Below are 15317 nucleotides of genomic sequence, written 5' to 3' on the forward strand. Positions count from 1 at the left end.
GCCTTACCCTTCTTACGCCGTAACACTTTTTCAACGAGAAAAGTATCTGGAAATTTAGTTTTCATAATCTCTTCTCCATAAAACGCCCCTGTTATACGTTTTCCTCTCAGATCCTCGAGAAAATAAGTACGCGGATACGTATTTTTTATTCTACATACACGAAAAAGTTCACCAGTCCAATTCCCCTTGTAAGGCCTGTGAAAAATTCCGCGATTTTTCGAAATCCGCACAATGTCGCCGATATTCGCTTTTTTCTTTCGCGAATCTAGTATATTCGTCTTGGAGTACACAGTTCGAAGCAGTCGATTGTCCTTTACGTCCTTCGGCCTGAGTTTCGTTGTAGAATGCACAGTAGAATTGTATTCTCGTACGAGTTTAGGAAGTAAATTCAGCCACTTGTAATTACCGCTCGCTGTAAAATTCCTATACAGTTTATTCTTCATCGTACGAATCACACGTTCTGCCATTGACTCTTTGACACCGCTAAACGTAGAGTAGTGATTGATGTTGTACTTTTTCATCAATGACTTGAATGATGCATTGAAGAATTCTTTCCCGTCGTCCGTCTGAAGTAACGAAGGTCTTCGTTTATGTTTCAAAATATCCGCCATAGCATTCGTAACTTCCACAGCGGTTTTCCGTTTTAAGGGTCTAGCCCACAGGTACTTTGAATAAGTGTCTATGACTATGAGAATGTACCTGTAGCCCTTGTTCACACGCGAATATTCGCACATTTCGAGCAGATCAGACTGCCAATTATTGTCCAATCCTTTGATTTTTATTTTTCGACGTGGATAATTACGTCTTGCGGGTTTATGCAACTCGCCCGCAATGGCAAACTTTGACATGATAACTATTCAATATATCCCGCTTCACGTAATTCCTCAAGTATGGAAGCGATTTCGTTGGTGTGTGAATTATTTCCCACACTGTGAGATGCCTGAAGCAGTCTAAGACGATCAATCAATTCATTGGGGTCGTCCCAAAACTGGAAATCAATTTTGCTATTCGTGTTGAGTTTATAAAGTCCGGCCCCTTCGATGTCTAAGAAAAGACTAGCTATCAAAGGATATTATTTCTCATGTTCATAATCTTTGAATCGACCCGTTTTCGGGTCATTTTTCGCGTAAACGGCGTTGGAAGCATCTAGCAATCTTCTATATTTTCGCAAATCCACCTCTGAATACCGCCACGGTTTTTTACGAAACAAAAGTTCGCATAATCCACGAGTAAGTTTTATCACCTCTTTTCCACATTCAATATTATCGCCGGACACGAAATGAACCTCCTTCGAACCAAGGACCCATTTACTACCTCGTTTATGCACGCCATACGTCGCATCGCTGTTTCGAGGCACAGAGGAGGCCAGGTACTCGCTAGCGAGAGGACCGACTTCGAAACCTTTTTTATTTCGGGGTTTCTTCCTAAGAGTTCGACCGACACGAACTTCGTCTTCGCTAGTAGATACGTTGGAATCATCTGTTAATTGTGGACTTCGCTTTTGTTTGCCCGTGAACGTAGTTGACGGCTCTTCTTTTATTTCGATTTTAGTCGGTTTCTCGTTTTCGACGTCCCCTCGCCTGGCTATGAAGCTATCGAGACGGGCACTCAAGGGCCTCAATTTTTCCTCTTTTCGAACCTCGTCGCTTAATCTGTGTTGCTTGGCGAGCAAGTACTTTGTTCATATGGCCTCGATGATATCGTGCAGTTGCTTAGCCAAATCGGTGTTAACATCCATAATTTTTTTTTTTCTTATTTCGAAGCACCTTTAGACACCAGATGTGAATTAAGTTTTGACAGAAGCGACTTTAGGTCGTCGCCTCTTTGTGCATTCGAAACTTCGATCATGTCGCGAATTCGAGAATCCGAAGCTTCCACGCGCTGGTCTATGGCTACCAGGTACACCATTATTTCGTATTTTGCTCGTTTTATTTCTTGGCCAAGTAGCGAAATGTATTTACGTATTTCATCATCGTGTTTTACGGTGCATAGTTCGGTACGCGGAGCTCGACTGCTACGTCCAAATTTCGAAATGCTATGATTCATGTTTGACGATAAACTGATCGAAACCCTGTCTGTACCTGCCCTTATATAGAGGCCAGTCCTTTACGATGACTAGGAATCGTTTTCGTCTTTCCAACACAAGAAACACATGTCTTTAAATTCCTGAAACGACATGTCGGTGTTTACATGATCGTCGTAAGCATGGCGTAAATTAAGTTCGTCCATGCGAAACAAAACTATAACATTCACATTGTCTCGTAGGAGATGTTTTGGTATTCTACCGTACGTCTGACACAGGTATACGCAGTCTACCTTGGCGTGTCTGCCCATGGAAAAGTACTCTTGTATTATTCCTTGTTTCTCACAAGCCACATCATCGAACACAAACATGGAATTAGGCTTTGCTTCGTCGGTAGACACCACATCGGTATTATCGCTAAATGGAAAATACTCCAGACCATCCACCGAGCGAAGAACAGCGACCAAGCGCCGGTACTTTGGCTGTTGCAACGACTTGGAATACAAGTAAACGTTCTCGAACCGAAGACCGTTTGGCTCCTCCAGTAAACTCAGTAAAACACATGTCTTGCCACAGTTTGACGGTCCCGCTATGATGCAACGTACGGTGGACGGTAATAATATACCATGTCGTGATTCACGACCGACAGTTTCATCGTCCTGCGTAATGCACACTGGCAAACAAACATCCTGCTTGACTACATCCATCGTACTGCCGTGAATTCTATAAGATCAATCGTATTTATTGATTTTAGGTCAGTTGCATGTAATGTCTCGAAGAGGCAGGAACAAACAACATATTGGCGCGGGACTCGTAAACTCTCTGATAAACAAACTACCATTCGAGCTACACATTCCCGGCTACAGATTTTGCGGCCCTGGGACTAAACTAGCGAAAAGATTAGCTCGTGGTGACGTGGGCATTAATTCTCTCGACGAAAAGTGCAAGCAGCACGATATCGCATATTCATTAAGCAAGGATCTGGAATCTAGGCACAGAGCAGATCAGATATTGGCACAGGAAGCCGAAGATATAAGTAAATCGTCGAACGCGGGACTAGGAGAGAAAATCGCAGCGTGGGGCGTTTCCAAAATCATGAAGGCAAAGACGAAATTAGGAATGGGTGCTCGTCGCCGGACCAGGTCTCGCAAGACCAAGAAGCGTATGACACGAAAGAACAAGAAAAAGGGCGGGTTTTTACTGCTGCTGGTGCCTGCTATAGGTGCACTAGACGGGATCGCAGCAGCCGCGGCAAATATCGCTAGAGCAGTCAACACTAGCAAGAACCAGAAAAATCAATTAAAGGAAGCACAACGACATAATGAAAGCATGGAAGCCATTGCCATGGGTAAAAAAAAACGGCGCAGGACTCTACTTGCAACCTCACAAGACAGGACGAGGCATGAGAAAAAAACGTGTAAAGAGAAAATCCTAAGTTCCCTACCGAAACGACCGCTCATCAACGTAGATTTAATAAAGTACGCACGCAAACTGAAAATACCAAATTTCCGCGGCGTGTTTATGCGAGACACTTTGCCCAGCAAGCCAAACACACGTGAGTGTGCCATAAATAATTTAGACACGTCGGTGGGTCGCGGCACGCACTGGGTGGCCTATGTAAATATGGGAAAAAAAGCTACTTACTACGACAGTATCGGTAATTTACGCCTTCCGCCCGAACTTAGGCGGTACCTGGGTCGGACCACTACGTTGTTTTACAATTATGAAACGGAACAGAGGCCTAATCAAACAAATTGCGGACACTTGTGCTTGAGATTTCTGACCAAATATGAAGTATGAAAAAACAAGTATATTTTTTCTTATATAAAATAAACGTACAGTAGCGAAAATCAATCAGTCATGTCCGTAACACTCATATTGACAGGTCGTAGCTCGCAGCTACGAGCCACATTCTACCCGCCGCTGGACTTGAACGGAGAATGGAGCATCGGTCTCGTAGATTTTCAAACGTATATGCCATACCGAACATTGATGAGGAAAACTGCAAAATGTGCTTCTTGAAAAGTGATGGAACATCAGCTCGGGAAGTTGCCATACCTACCGGCGCATACGAGTTGAGCGATATTACAAATTACATCAAGCAAGCCCTGTCTCCAAACACAATTTACGAATTACGAGATAATCAAAACACGCTACAGTGCGAACTTTACTGCAGTGAAAATGTCGACTTTACGAAACCTGGCACCATAGGTACCATGCTTGGATTCGAACCGAAAATATACGCAGCCAAGACCTTGCACGTCTCCACGCGACCTGTAAATATCATGTCGACAAATGTAATACGCATAAACTGTAATTTGGCAAGTGGAACGCACCTCAACGGACGACTAAACAACATGCTACACGAGTTTTCGCCAACGGTTTCGCCCGGATATAAACTGGTTGAAGTACCGCAAAGTATCATTTACACCCCTGTGCTCGCCAGAACAGTACACGAAGTGGTAGTGGACATTGTCGATCAAAACGATAAACTAGTAAATTTTAGAAACGAAGAAATTACACTACGTTTACACTTGAAGCGATGGGACTGATTTTCAAGACCTATAAATCAAATAAGCGACACGAACCCAGGACCAGTCTGTTGCGAGGCCGCGGCGCGCTAACACCTCTTAACGTTAAGTATCTCCGCAGTTTAGGCAACAAAGTTCACAAGCATGGAAGATTATTTAAGCGTGTCAGAAAGAGCTTAGTTTAGCGACGATGTAAATAAATTTAAATATCACTGCTACGCTCCCTACCTCCAAGGGCCGTATATGCCCGGTAGGGAAATACGCATCCCGGTACAGAAACAAGACGTTTACACTCTATCCTGCCAGTCGTTTATTCGTATAAGAGGCACGTTGACAAAGGCGGACGGAACACATCCCACAACTGCATATTTCGGACGAAACGGAATATTGCATTTATTCGAACGAGTTATTTTCGAATTGGACTTGGGCATTACCGCCACCATGAAAAATTACCTGTCTCTAACACCGAACGACCTGAGCGCGACCAAAATCGCGGGTTTTGGAATGGAACCCAATTTCAAAATTCCCATCTACGAATCTGGAAAATTCGAATTTAGCATACCGCTTTCGATGCTTCTCGGCTTCGCGGAGGATTACAAGAAAATATTAATTCAAGCCCGCCAAGAACTCGTGTTAATTCTAGCGACATCGCACCTGAATGCCGTCGTGGGAGCACCCGGGAACGACCCCCAGCCGGTCGCAGTCACCGTCACGAGCACCGAGTGGTTTGTTCCGCACATAACCGTCAGCACAAAAGAAAGAGTCAGACTTTTAAGTTACGTCAAAAAGGACAAGACGGTCGAAATTGCGTTCAGGAGCTGGAATCTCGTAACGTGCCCCTTACTGACCCAGAATAGACGCAATCACTGGGTCGTCAAGACGTCGAGCAGTACGGAAAAACCTAGATATATAATATTAGCTTTGCAGACAGACAGACAAATGAACCTCAAGACTGACAGATCGGTGTTTGACCACTGTTTTATGGAAAATGTAAAATTATTTTTAATTAGCAAAAGTTACCCGTACGTGGACATGAACATTGATTTTGAAAATGGCGGTATTTCCTTGCCGTATAACATGTACACGCAGTTCCAATCTTCGTACAACGGACGAGAATCGCACCCGATCCTGAGTCCAGACACCTACAAAACATTAGCTCCGCTAAACGTATTTGACGTGAGCAAACAAGACGAATCGATTCGCAGTTCTATGATTGATTGTCGATTGGAAATTTCCACGAAAGATGGCCTACCGCCACTCACAACGGCGTTCTGTCTAATCCTACATGACAGAGTAATTAATTACGACGCATTTTCAGGTCTCGTGAAAATATTGAACTAGATATAAATACGTCTGCATGTATCATCCCATCATCAGTCGGTTTCAGAATGTACTGCAACCTGCAAGGTTTCCAGAGCCAAAATGGATTCGTGCTCAAGGAAATTGCCGTCACTCACGACGGCCGGACTCGAACCCGCAGCTTCCGCCCCCCGTATCCGTGGATACTTCTAGACGAAAAAAGTAAACGGTCGAACGAATGGCTATGTAAATATTATCACGGACTAGAGTGGGACGAAGGAAAAATTCCGTACCACCAAGTGAAAAACACACTTCAAGATTTACTACTGCAAAACGAAATAATATACGTTGCCGGACCTGAACAGAAGAAATGGCTACGAGAACTGTGTGACGACGGAGCAGCTGAAATCGTAGATATACAGACCGACTACGGCTGTCCTTCCCTACGCAAACTCTGTGCAATGTACGAAGCCAAGCATCCAAACGACAAGTTTGAACGTGTCTGTGCCTGCACAAACTCGCAGCTAATGCAGAAATGGCACGCGCAGCAGTGCGAATAAATTTTTTTTTTAAATATTGCCAAACCCGATTTTTTTTGCCAAATATTGGCACACCTGAATTTTATTTTAGTATAAATAGCTCGACAATCGAGCTCTATCAATCAGTTGACGTTCGGACACGATGACGCCATTTCAGCCGGAAACCGAGTACCTGAGTGCGAAACCAGACTACAACTGTATTGAATACAGTTTCCTGGACGAAGAAGAAAATTTACGCACATATACGGAAATATGTTACGGCGGAGTATTACATTTCCTAATGGCTCATTCGCCACGCAGTCATGAGCCATCCCAACAACAAATAAACTGTTGCGGGGCGGAAAAGTGCGTCGTGTTTAACCTCAGACCAACAACCGTTTTTCCATGCACCAAGGAAGAAATTTTCGGTACAACTCTACACGCATCCGACTGCACGTCAGAGGACTGTAGCGGTATCGACCCCGGCACCCCGGGCTGCAGTGAGCAGTCCAAACACGAGGTTTCGAAGCGCAGCGACCTGTCCAAACTCGTCGCTTCGAAGCGCAGCGACCTGTCCAGACCTGAACTCAAGACTAGGTCTCGACGTCGGCCCTCTCCCAGACTCGAACCGGCAACTCGGTGCCACAGCATCAAGAAACGTGGAATGAGCGTCGATACGCCGCAGACCTACAGTGATAATGCTACGGACTTTTACGAATTTGATTCTGTAAAAACCATTCGTACCGCCCTGTGTTCTGTACTCTCTGCCTTGCTAGATGTTTTGAAGTAATAAAAAAATCAAAAAACTATTTTATTGTGTTTTACTTATTTATCCTTCCGTTTAAAATATAATAATGTGGGATTGAAAAGGTAATCATAAAATTAAAAAAACAAATGATATTTTACAGCCAGTTATGTAAATATGAAAGTGATGAAAATAACCTAATCTATAAAGTTTCATAATATATAAATTTTCAATAAGTTGGTAATTATTTCGTTTGGAGCAAACCGAGTATCATGGTGAATCTTCCAGCTGCCAGGAGCTGAGTGAATCTGAATGGCCAGTGGATATCCCCACCATGCCGTCGGCCCTAGGCGGGGATTGTCAGCCTCCCTCCTTATTCCCGCAACATTCGCTCCTCCCACTTTTCCCTCATCCCTTCCCCTGATTGCAAAAAATCGTCCTGACCATGCTGCAGTTTTCGCGTGACCTGATTGGCTTGAGCTTGTGACCAAGGGGGGAATTTACCTATAAATTGTCGTGTGAGACGTCGGGGGCTTCACTTTTGGTCTTGCCGCCGTCACCGCATGTTCCTGTTTGAGCTTCGTTGCGACTCTTTCCGCCTCTACAACTCCAGCAGCTTGGTAAGTACAACTTCTCCGTAAATTTTAACTTTGCAAATTTTGACGTAAATTTCAACTTTGAAATTTTTTCGTAAATTTTAACTTTGCAAATTTTGACGTAAATTTCAACTTTGAAATTTTTTCGTAAATTTTAACTTTGAAAATTTTTCCAAACGTTTTCAACTTTGAAATTTTTTTGAACTGTTTTTTTTTTTTTTTTTTTTTTTTTTAACATTATGGTTTCGCGTGTGTGTATGCCTTCGCTGCGTCCTTCACTCAGTCAGCAAGCCTAACAGCTGGCCACTGGGTGAAGGCCGCTGCTGAGCCAGCTAGTACGTGACGTGGTGATAACACCCGAGCGAGCGCGCACGGCTGACGCGACGCCCGCCGGCTCCCCGGCCAGCCGGCCAGCAGAGAGAGCGTAGAAATAACAATAATAAAAAAAGAAGCAAGGCGTACGCACGAGGAGTAGTAACCGTCTGTTTTCCAAAAAAAATTAAGGAATTATTACAATTTCCGTCTCGTAATTTTTCGAGTGTATTTATTTTTTCACGTCTAAGATTGGTACTGCTTAAATGATTTGTGCGAGTGGAACTGTTTAGATGTCACACGTTCGTTAGGTTCAGTAGTAATATTTTACAGTCGTGATTATTACAATTTTTTTTCTAGTCGAAATTATTAGTGCCATCAGTTGCAGTATATTTCATCTTGAAATAATATTTTTTTCCCCTGGCATACATGTTAGTTATTATTCATGCATGAACGACTTAGCTTGAAACAAGATGGACGCCGTGCACACCCGTGTCCTACCGACGGGGCAGCGCGCAGAGCGTGTCCTCACCCCTCCCTGCTTCACCCCCTCACCCGTGGTGCACGGAGCGATGTTTCCGCCGTGCCGTGCGGCTTACGTCTGGCTAGTTACCGTGCACCGTCGCATGGAGCGCTCAAGTCGACCTGCCTACCCCCTCGCCTGGCCCAAAAAAAAATAACAGATGCACGCGCACTTGCTATCATAATCAAATAGAAAAAAAAATTTGTTTCATAAAAAAAAAAATTTATACTTAATAAAATACAGCATATCTAATCACAACTAAATACAAAAATATACAAAAAAAACGAGTAAATTACTATTGTAGTACATTTACGTTAAAAATATTGTATGTGTTGCAGGTATTCAGTGCTTCTCCTTGCGTCGAGCTACTCTCCAGTGTGATCCGCTTGGAGAACGCCTGTCTGCCCTCTGGAGTCCTGCACCGTTCCTCTTCGATTCCGGTCAGTACATAAAACATAAAATTTTGACGTCAGTGTCTTTGCGCTGTCTTGAAAAAAAAAATTTCGAGTGCTAAGCCAGGTGGTCTCTTTTCTGTGTTACAGGTTCTTGTGTCCTGTACGGCGTTCCAGCCCTCCTCGTTGTGCGTGCGTGCAGTACACACAGAGTCGTTCCTGTGTTCTTCTGGTAAGTTGAATTTAATTTTTTTTCATGCGTGTGTAGTTGTTTCTGTGTGCGTGTAGCTGTCTTAATGCAAGTGTATTTTGTTTGTGTGCATGTGTTTTTGTGCGCGCATGTGTTTGTGTGTGTGTTTGCGCGCGTGTGTGTGTGTGTGTGTGCGCGTGGTTGTATTTATGCACGTTTCTGTATGTGTGTGTTTGTGTGAATGTGTATGTATTCATTTGCTGTTCTTGTTGCTATAATTTTTCCATTGGTGTTACAGACTTCATCATGAAGAGGACCTCATCTGGAGTTCCCGTGGCAGCCGGCCAGCCCTCGACATCGGGAGCCCTCCAGCCCTCAACATCGGGGCCAGCACAGGTATGTGCACCAACACCACCAGGGCTTGGGTGTGTTTTCTGTGGCAAAGGTTTTACTGCTACTCGTAATGCCAGACGGCACGAGAAAGTGTGTGCAGCTAATCCTGGCCGCACTGTTAACAACCAGTGCCATACTTGCGGCATGTCGTTTTCACGAATGGATAATTTGAACCGTCATCTGTCAACATGTCGTGCCACCACCGAGCACAGATAAGGCTCGAGGTGTAAATTCTGTGGTCAAGTATTTGAACATAGTCGTCATGCCAGACGCCACGAGCAGAGCCAGTGCCAATTCAATCCCGACCGCATTACATTTGCATGCACTACATGTCAGGGAGAATTTACCCGCAAAGATACGCTGTTTGTGCACAGCAAGACGTGCAATGGCCTGGCTCCCAAGAGACGGCGCGTAGACGCGACCTCCGGCCTGCAACAGCCCGGCCCCAGCACTCGCCCGCAATACGTGGCAAGTGTGCCCGACCAGGCTCGAGTAGACTTGGAGGCGCAAGCGCCAGACCAGGCTCAGGTAGACTTGGAGGCAGGCGGTACCGGGTTCGTTGAGGCGGAGACTGCGTTCCCCCGCAACTTGAAGACGTATGTCGCAGAAAACAATGGTGCGACAAAAGACATTTGCACGTACATGGCCCAAATGAAGAATAATCTCGTGAATCAGATAACCAATGAAGTCAATGAAGATGGTCCAGTAAAATTTAATATCTGGCTCGAGACACTGCAAGGCGAACAACATCTGCCTGCCCCAAACCTACGATCCCAGCCAACCATCAACTCATGTTGCGTACCTGGACGCCAACAATCTGTATGGGTGGGCCATGTCGTTGCCTCTTCCAGTCAGCGGCTTCAAGTGGGTGGGCGCTGATATCGACGTGATGTCGATACCTGACGAGGGGCAGACAGGCTACATCCTTGAAGTCGATGTGGAGTATCCGTCTGCCCTCCACGAGGAACATAAGGACCTACCGTTCCTGCCCGTCAGCCAGTGCCCACCCGGATCGCGTCAAACTAAATTAATCACAACACTGGAATCGAAAGAAAATTATATAATTCATTTTAGAAACCTGAAGCAAGCTCTCCAGCACGGACTGAGACTCAAGAAGGTGCACAGAGTCCTTGAATTTAAGCAGCGTGCCTGGATGGAGCCATTTATTACGAAAAATACGTTGAAACGACAGGCAGCTACAAATGATTTTGAAAAGGAGTTCTTTAAGCTCGCCAACAACTCTTCTTTTGGAAAACTCTGTGAGAACAAATTTCGTTGGCAGCGTATGGAATTTGTCTGTAGTGAAGGCAGGCTACGTAAAGTTGTGGCAAAGCCAGCGTTCCAGGACCGAACCATCCTTGATGAGTCTCTGACGCTGATGAGACTACAGCAAGAAACAATCTTTCTTGACCGCCCAATATATGCGGGGTTCGCGGTCCTGGACTTGTCCAAGACGTTAATGTATGGGTTCCATTATGACATAATGAAAGAAAAATATAAGGATGACATCACGCTGGCGTACATGGACACGGACAGCTTCATATACGAGATCAAGACGCGCGACTTCTACCAGGACCTGGCCGACGACGCTGCGCTCCTGGACGAGTTTGACACCAGCAGCTATCCCATTGACCACCCCTGCTACTCCCCTACGAACAAGAAGGTAGTAGGCAAGTTCAAAGACGAGTGCAGTGGAGTGGCAATGGAGGAGTTCGTCGGCCTAAGGGCAAAACTGTAAACCTACAAATACAATAATAATATCACAAAAAGGGCCAAAGGTATACAGAAGTGCGTGGTGAAAAATAAAATATCATTTGAAGATTTTCTCGAGGTCCTGGAGCAGCACACGGAGAAGCGCGCAAACGTCCGGTCCATACGTTCACATTATATGATATTATATACAGAATGCTCAAATAAATTAGCACTAACATGGCACGACGATAAACTCATAATATGCGACGATGGAATTCATACATTACCGTACGGATATATGGACTGAATAGAATTATATACATACGTGAAGGAAAGAGAATGCTATAAAGACTGAATGGTTTTTAATGAATTTTTTTCTTCACATAAAAAACCTTATAACATGAAATGTTGAAACTTGCGTCTGTGCTCGTACGTTTCGCACAGGATTCTCTGTCGTGGTCCCAGGCTTCTGCTGTGGTAGCCGAGAAAATGACCTTGACGGGAATCTGAACCGGAATGTGCGAGCACAGAGCCGGTGTTTGCCACTTGCTAGCCACTCATGTACCTGTTAATGTTGTTGTACATAGCCTTCACCGTTGGATTTTTCATCGTTGGTTTCCTGAGTCCGCTCGTTGTAATTGTGTTGCACCCACACTGTTTCGTGGTGCTCTTTTTTTTTTTTTTTTAATTTTTTTGCACCTAGATTTTTTGGTTTTCTGGTGCTATTTTTCCTTGTTTTGTTCATGCACCCACACACACTGTTTCGTGGTGCTATCTTTTTCATTGATTTTTTTGCTCCTACATTTGTATGGTTTTCTGGTACTATTTTACCTTAACTTTTTTGCACCCACACTGTTTCGTGGTGCGATTTGTTTTCTTCATGCACCCACAATATTCGTGGTGCTTATTTGGTTGGAATGGAAGTGGTGGTGTTTTGCACCTACGTTGATTTGTGGTGCAAGAATTTTTTGGTTGGTTGGTTGGGATGGAAGTGGTGGTGTTTTGCATCTTCGTTGTTTGCGATGCTACGTTTTTTTGGTTGGTTGGTTGGGATGGAAGTGGTGGTGTTTTGCATCCTCGTTGTTTGCGATGCTACGTTTTTTGGTTGGTTGGTTGGGTTGGAAGTGGTGGTTTTATGCATCCTCGTTGTTTGAGTTGCTACATTTTTTTGGTTGGTTTGTTGGGATGGAAGTGGTGGTGTTTGGCATCCTCGTTGTTTGCGATGCTACGTGTTTTGGTTGGTTGGTTGGGTTGGAAGTGGTGGTTTTATGCATCCTTGTTGTTTGCGATGCTACGTTTTTTTGGTTGGTTGGTTGGTTGGGATGGAAGTGGTGGTGTTTTGCATCCTCGTTGTTTTGTGGTGCAAGCATTTTCTTGGTTGGTTGGTTGGGATGGAAGTGGTGGTGTTTTGCATCCTCGTTGTTTTGTGGTGCAAGCATTTTCTTGGTTGGTTGGTTGGGATGGAAGTGGTGGTTTTCTGCACCTACGATGTTTTTGTGGTGCTGTGCTCTCTTGGTTGATTGGTTCGGATAGACGTGGTGGTTTTATGCACCTACGTTAATTTGTGGTGCTACATTTTTTGGTTGGTTGGTTGGGTTGGAAGTGGTGGTTTTATGCACCTACGTTGATTTTGGTGCAATACATTTTTTTTTTACACTCATGCGTTTTACACTGATGCGTTTTTTTACACCGATGCGTTTTTTTACACCAATGCGTTTTTTTTATGCATCGATGGGCTCCTTACGACGATGGTGTCAAGACGATGGGCTCCTAACATCGATGGTGTCATGATGATGGGGACACTACGATGGGCTCCTATCATCGATGGGGTCATAACGTTGGGCTCCTTACATCGATGGTGTCATGTCGATGGTGTCAACGCTGGACTGTTACGCCGCTGGGTTCCGCAGTCGTTGGCATGCAAGATTTCGGCGTTGTGTGTCAACGCTGGACTGTTACGCCGCTGGGTTCCACAGTCGTTGACATGCAAGATTTCTGCGTTGATACATCGTTGTTACTGGTCTATTTCAGCGTTTGTATGTGACATATGATAGTTTAAGCACGTGCTTTGTGTCAATGTATTATATGCTAGATCTTTCTGGTAGACTTGCATCGTTGTAATGGGCCACGGCTAAATAGAGACGTTGTTCATAAGTACTTGACTACGTATGTGATGTATATTGCATATGGAGGCAAGGGGCTTGTGCGTGACCAGCCTGTTTAGCGGTGTCGGTCTCCAGCCCGTTCCAAACACAGAGAGCTGCGATTCAAGCTTTTTGTTTAAATTACTAATATTCTGTTTAAGTATTTAGCAGGTGAGCGGTTGCTGGGATGGAGAGAGAGATTCAGCGTGAGGAGGAGAGAGCCGGTGAGATGGAGAGACGGCGGGACGAGAATGGTCTGCTGGGAAGAGAGAGAGGGCTGCGAATCTACACTCTCACACATGTCAAATAAAATATGGATATATATTTAATTGTATATGTTAACGAAAATATATCTGTAAACTTTTGGAACTTTGAGTTTTATTTATATACTACTAATACCCTTGTTTTTTAAATTGCTGATTTTTTTAATATAATGTATGCTTTAAATTAGATTGCTGAAAATAATGTAAACTGATTATATAACATTATTGTTTTTTAATTTTTTTTTCGAAAGAGTATAATTATTAGACTTTACAAAAAAAAAATGTCTCCAATGAAATAAAGGTGAAATGAAAATAGACAATTACATTGGTTTACATATATTTTATTTACATAATTCCATCACCCCTCACATCAGTCGATGACATTGGAAACAATATTTACAATTGCAATAAGGAATAAAAAAAATTAAACATCACTGTAGTAATAAGGATGCTCATAGAGCCACAGTTTCAGTAACTGACTATTACAATGTGCACAGTGGAAATCATTATAAAATTTATCACACTTTTCAATTTGGTTTCCGTACATTTTTAACAGTTTGTTGAAGCCAGGAAAGTTGCCTTGTTTACGTAGGTCAATTACATTGGCACTACACAAGTCACTCACAATACGTTTCTGTTCATTACCACGGACGTAAACAACGTCATCTTCCGGCTCGACGAGATCACGTAGCACAGATGTAAGTTGTTCATAGTCCACATCACCTTCATTCCACGAGAGTCCGTTCACTTCATAGGTTAGACGACGGTTCTCGCGTTGAGAGGATCTGTCTAGCTTAGTCCAGTCACACGGTGGTTTAAAGATGTATTCGCTAGTCTTGACTTCGTCACCGCCAATGACGGACATCACTGACAGTTGCTTCACTACGGGGCCCTTTTGGGACGTAAGATACTGGACGTTGACAAGAAAGAGTGTCATATTGTCGTTACTCACAGTTACACGTACGACGAGGCTGGAGTGACGTGGCTAAGATGCTGGCTCTGCAGAATTGCTGGAGTGGTACCTAGATGATGTCTGCGGTACGGCGCTCAGGATCTAGGCTGCTGCTGCCGCCGCCACGCATCTCGTTGCATCTTGCACCACGATTTCATGTGCGGTGTGTCGGGGACGCTGGGGCTTCCTCTGTCGCACTCGGTGCATGGCAAACAATCTTGAATGTCTGGATCTAGCTGCAGGTACACCGGCAAGTATTTGTGCACATACCGTATTTCGTGTGGAGCATACACGAGCAGGAACTCCTTTGGTAGATAAGGTAACTCCGTCTCCTTATCCAGTGCCGCAAGCGTGCGCACTTTACCATAAGCTAAGATGGCCGTCAAGATCTTTGCTCCGCTCGCACAACAAGCATACATCGTCTTTCCTTCAGGCTGGGAGCTACTGCAAACACTGACGGCTCCCGGGTCAGGCGGCCGGTATTTATACTTTAAAAGGTAGAATAGGGGTGAGGAGGAGGGTAGGGGTGGGAATGACGGTAAAGTGAGGAAGGGAGGGGAAAAAACTAGAGTAGTAGTGGAGAGTGGTTGTTACGATGAAAAAATAAAAAAAATTTAAAAAGGGGGGTGGGGGAGGGGTGGATTGTCATGTGCGAGAAATAATAATTTTTTAGGAGAGGTGGTGAGGGGGGGGAGGAGGGGGGTGTAAGTTCGTATATGCATTGGTAAATGTGGTGGGGTTCAG

General features: G+C 44.4%; 1 protein-coding gene across 2 annotated transcripts; it reads left to right on the forward strand.

The window, feature by feature from the left end:
- Positions 1-7653: 7653 nt before the first annotated feature.
- On the forward strand, positions 7654-13665 carry LOC134529787 (uncharacterized). Of its 2 annotated transcripts, none has more exons than XM_063364235.1 (4): positions 7654-7736; positions 8886-8987; positions 9090-9171; positions 9428-13665. In XM_063364235.1, the coding sequence occupies exon 4, from the start codon at positions 11731-11733 to the stop codon at positions 12745-12747; it is 1017 nt and encodes a 338-aa protein (XP_063220305.1). In that variant the 5' UTR covers positions 7654-7736; positions 8886-8987; positions 9090-9171; positions 9428-11730; the 3' UTR covers positions 12748-13665. The 2 variants fall into 2 exon arrangements, with proteins under 2 accessions (XP_063220305.1, XP_063220314.1); XM_063364244.1 differs by having other exon boundaries at positions 9428-11291.
- The last annotated feature ends 1652 nt before the right edge of the window (positions 13666-15317 follow it).

Source organism: Bacillus rossius, chromosome 1, assembly GCF_032445375.1.
Source record: "Bacillus rossius redtenbacheri isolate Brsri chromosome 1, Brsri_v3, whole genome shotgun sequence".
Lineage (NCBI taxonomy): Eukaryota > Metazoa > Arthropoda > Insecta > Phasmatodea > Bacillidae > Bacillus > Bacillus rossius.

Coding starts and splice junctions, on each gene's coding strand:
- LOC134529787 (XM_063364235.1), top strand. CDS start 11,731: ATGTGCGAGCACAGAGCCGGTGTTTGCCACTTGCTAGCCACTCATGTA.